The sequence below is a fragment of the Marmota flaviventris genome, chromosome 17, assembly GCF_047511675.1.
Source record: "Marmota flaviventris isolate mMarFla1 chromosome 17, mMarFla1.hap1, whole genome shotgun sequence".
Classification (NCBI taxonomy): domain Eukaryota; kingdom Metazoa; phylum Chordata; class Mammalia; order Rodentia; family Sciuridae; genus Marmota; species Marmota flaviventris.
In genome coordinates, this window is record NC_092514.1 from 30,886,181 (window position 1) to 30,891,346 (window position 5,166).

A 5,166-nucleotide genomic window follows, 5' to 3' on the forward strand; every position below is an offset into this window, starting at 1 on the left:
CTTATGTATTCACACCAGAAGTATACTTCTTGCTTATATATTTTTCTCAAGGGTTTTATGCCTCCTAATCCTACAAATAGATTATTTCAGCTAGTGGATGGAAGGAAGTCCAGAGTGATAATGTCACCTGTCTTGGTACCTCACAAGAAGTAAAGGTATTGAAGTAGATGTAGTGAAGGAGTTAAGTACAGTGTGGCGTGGGGAATAGAAAAGTCCTTTCTTGGACAGAGGGAATTTAGTTGAGGCCTGAGAATACAGAAAGCTTATTTTTGGTTAAATAAGCCAATTTAGAGGACTGATTTTTTTTCTTCTTTGGGTTTTTCCCTGCAGGAACTCATGCAGCCGAAATCTGGGGCCAATGGAACAGCAGTTACCGAATTCATCCTACTGGGATTGGTGGAAACACCAGAGCTATGGCCAGTGATCTTTGTACTTTTCCTCCTTGCTTATGTGGTCACAGTTGGGGGCAACCTCAGCATCCTGGCAGCCATCTTGGTGGAACCCAAACTCCACACCCCCATGTACTTCTTCCTGGGGAACCTATCCATGATGGACATTGGGTGTATCACTGTCACTATTCCCTCAATGTTGGGTCGTCTTGTGTCCCACAAGCGTACAATTCCATATGGAGCCTGCCTCACTCAGCTCTTCTTCTTCCATCTGTTGGTTGGGGTGGACTGCTTTCTGTTGACAGCCATGGCCTATGACCGATTCCTGGCCATCTGCTGGCCCCTCACCTACAGTACCCGCATGAGCCAGACAGTCCAGAGGATACTGATGGCTGCATCCTGGGCTTGTGCCTTCACCAATGCACTGACCCATACTGTGGCCATATCCACACTCAACTTCTGGGGCCCCAATGTGATCAATCACTTCTACTGTGACCTCCTCCAGCTCTTCCAGCTCTCCTGTTCCAGCACCCAGCTCAACGAGCTGCTGCTCTTCGCTGTGGGTTTCATAATGGCAGGTACCCCTGTGGTTCTCATTGTCACCTCCTATATCCACGTGGCAGCTGCAGTCTTGCGAATCCGCTCAGCTGAGGGCAGGAAGAAGGCCTTCTCCACATGCAGCTGCCACCTCACTGTGGTTGCCATATTCTATGGTTCTGGTATTTTTAACTACGAGACTAGGTTCAGCCAAACTTTCAGATAAGGATAAAGCTGTTGGAATTTTTAATACTGTCATCAACCCCATGCTAAACCCAATAATCTACAGCCTCAGGAACCCTGATGTGCAGGCTGCCCTCTGGAGGGTGGTCCTGGGGAGGTGGTCACTGGTTTAAGGAAGTCTCACGTGTTTTTTCTCCCTGTGTGGTTTTTTTTTTTTTTTTTTTTGGTCTAAAGAAAAAAATCCTCTAGAGCCAAGAACTAGCCCAAATAGTACAGAACAACTTCTATCCCCCTGAACTTGAGGACTTTTTGTAAGGGATAATTATCATTTCCCAAAGAAGCCCTACCCAGTTATAGACAATGAATGGGTTTATAGATTCCACCAGGCCAGTCCCTTCAACAAATTATATCTTAAGTTACTGTGACTTCCCTTTACTGAGTAAAGGTGAAATGTAAGAACATGCAAATGCTTGTAGATTCATATCCTAAGTGGAAGGACATAGACTCAGTTATAGTTTGGGTTCCAAAAGCATTTCAGAACTCCCCCCGCTCCCGCAACCCTGCCAAGAGATCATATTTTTCCCTCAAGTTCAGATATGGCTGTGCGGGTTTTTGAAATATAACCCTAGAAAGTAAAACAAAATGGAAAAAGTAGTTTTTCCTGTGATACAAAGATCTCATGAGACACAGAGAGGCAAAAGGAAAGCTATGCAGCTAAATAGTCTCCAATAACCCTAAGTAATATGAAGCTTGGTACAGCTCACAGACATATTTCCAAATGCCAAAACTCCCTTCATATGTATGATATGTCTTATGATACAGAAATGGATTTCCCTCATCCATCCTTCCCCGTACAGGGAAGGGTCTTTTGAAAAGAATTTACTATCTAAACATTTTTTAAATATTTCAACAATCCTAGATTACTCATTATGAAATTTCCCCCCTAAATTCTCACTTTTATTCGCCAACCCTCACAGCTGAGACAATCTATAACTATAAATGCAAGTCACATGATGACTTCTTTCTGTAAATTTCCCATTGTCTGTAGGGGAGTATGGCTCTGACCTGGAACATTGGCTCATCCTGCTTCCTGTTTTCCAGCCATTAGTCCAGCCACTATTTAGCTCTATCTTCCTTCCAGCATCCTTTTCAGTACAGATGGCCCCTTCCTGGCAACTCTCTGCTGCTATTGATATTTCTTTATTCACTTCTTGAAATCTTTTCTTTAACCTGCACCTATGATTTGGTTTCTCCATGAGATTGGATATGGGTGAAGGGATTTGCAGGATTAAAAAGAGAAGAAGGCAAGATATATGGAAGAGAGAAGGAAAACAAGATTGGAGATGGAAAGTTTGTAATAAAGTAAAAATTAAAAATGAGGAATAGGGAGGAAACAGGATAGAGTTGCAAACAAAGGAGGCTGAGAAGAAAGAAAGGAAGTATTGGAGAGGACCAAATGAAGTAGAGAGAAGGTGGGGGAATGAGCAAGAATTGGGGAACTGGAAAAGATGACTTAAGACTGTTAAAAGATCAATAGAGAGAGAAAATGGATGAAAGATGTGGGTTTCCCATACTGCGTTATCTAACAATAACCAGTTCTGGCAGTCCTGAAACCATCATTGTAGTCCATATTTTCACTACAAAGAAAATAACATTTTCATATTTGCTGAATGTGCTAAAGAATGCACAGGAGCTCATTCTCCACTTCTCTAGATAAAGATGCTTTCAGAAAGTCAGGAAGGATTATAAGATGAGAAAAGAATATTTTGTCCTGGATATTTTTACCCAACTTAGATCTTTAATATCATCAAGGTTTGCAACCAACTTCCCAAATTACAATTCTTGCCTGCCAACAGTGTCAAAGAACAGGGAAAACACAGGTCTTTCCTGATTCTCTGAGTCAACAGATAAACTTGAAGGATACAAAAGTGTGAGCTTCCTTCAAGGGTCAAGAAAAGTGTTGGGCCAGAACTGTGACATGACACGGTTCCCAGGTCATCACCTCTACCATCCACAACGTCTGTGACTCTGAATAAGTTCTTTCCCTTCTCTGGGCCTGTACCTGGCAGAAGGCACGAGGTAATCATCACGGTTCTCTGGTTCACTGGTGTCCTCTGGTTGCACTATCCTGAGTGAACAGAAGGGCTGTCTCAATCTGTTAACGCTGAGGGTCGCCATGTCTTCCACCATCACATCTGCCCACCAGTATTTGGCCTTGCAAGGAAAGGGAGTGTCTTCTCTGCCTGCAAGAGCCTCATGCCTCTAGCATTTTTTTCATCAGCCATTCATCTCGGGCCTCAAGGGATGACTCTCTCCACCATCATCCCTAGAGCCAAGCAGAGTAACTGGGTTCAGCATCACAAAGAAAATTCCAGCTCTCTATTCACCTTCCAGGATCATAGGGTTTCTTTAACCATTCAAGAGATTTCTTTTCCTTTGGAATTGTTTTCTCCTCTTTTTTTTTTAATTCCAAAGTAAAAATATCTCAAGACTTAAGTTTTTCATGGAATATGAAATACAACATGTTGGAAAAACTCACACATTACAGAATGTCATCGCCACCTTCCTACACATAGCCACAACAAAAAAGTAACTACTGTTAAGAATTTGTTGTTAAATTTCCAGAACACACACATGCACAATCATACACCAGACACACACACACACACACACACACACACACACACACACTTTCCTAAATAAAAACTTAATGAACATATTTAGCAGTTAAATGGATATGACACACATGTATGTTTTCCAAACATCATAGTGTTTTGCAATTTACTTTTACCTCTTCCATTTCATAGTATAATTCTTTACATAAACCTACAAATCTGTCTTATCCATATTAAAAGCTGATTAATATTCCATTTTATATATAAGCTAATATATTTAACGAAACTCCATTCCTGCAACTAAACTTGCATCCTATTTTTGCAATTGCTAAAAATAAGAAATCAATACTTATGTACTTTTCTGTACATCTGAAATTATCTCCATACAACTGAAAAGAACAGATGACATGTATGATAAAGGAAATACAATGCAAAATAAAAATTGGGTAAGTATTCTGGCTCTCTTTTGCCAAAAAAAAATACACACCATTTTACATCTTGGATGGCAATGTATGAAAATGCCTATTAGTTTACATCTCTGATTTTATGGGTGTTATATCTTTTATCTTTGGAAATTAGATAAAATATCAGATAATTTTATGATTTTTCTTTGTTTTTTAGTGTGGTTAGATAGATTTTTATATATGTTTCTGATATCTGTATTTTTCTTCTTTGCAAATTGTCTGTAGCTCCCTCCCCCACTTTAGACTAGTTTACTTTATTAAATTTTGAATTTTTATCTCAATTAAATTTATTTAACTGTACATAGTGAAGTAAATGTTTTCATATATGTATATGTTGTGCAATGCTTATAATGATTGGAGAAACTCTTTGGATTTTAAGATAGTAACTCTTAACCATATATGTTGCAAATATAGTCCCCAATTTCCCATTTATATTTAATTTTGTTTAGAGCATCTACTTCCCAAATTAAGTTTCACATTTCTGTGAACTTCACCTTATTTGTTCCAGTTCATGCTTAGGAAAAAAAAAGACTTTTCCATTGAAATGCTGTGTATAAATATGTGTCAGTGATATTTTTCTAGTACTTTTACATGTGTCTAAATGTCAAATATTTGATGTATCTAAATATTATTTTCTGTGTGTTCTAATTTTCAGTTGGTAGTAATTGTCTCATCACAGTAAAATGCAAGCTTGATCACATATATAATGTACATGATCTATTTAGCCAAAGAAAAAATATTTTAACTAAAACCAGAACTGCCACCCAAGAAGTGAGTCTGTAGTTAAGCCCAGCCAAGAGAATTAACTGCTGAAATATACAGTCATAAAAAGCCAAATTTAGAATCTCCATAACTTAATATTCACAGTGTCCAGAATACAACCCCAAATTTCCTAACATATGAAGAATCAAGAAAATGGAACACATTCTCTAGAAAAAGAAATATATCAAGTCCAACTCTGAAATGAACTAGAAGTTG

General features: G+C 38.8%; 1 protein-coding gene across 1 annotated transcript; it reads left to right on the plus strand.

The window, feature by feature from the left end:
- Positions 1 to 336: 336 nt before the first annotated feature.
- Positions 337 to 1,282, plus strand: LOC114084452 (olfactory receptor 3A1). The gene is given in 2 exon segments (XM_027925542.3): positions 337 to 1,121; positions 1,123 to 1,282. Coding segments are annotated over 2 exon segments (945 nt in total).
- The last annotated feature ends 3,884 nt before the right edge of the window (positions 1,283 to 5,166 follow it).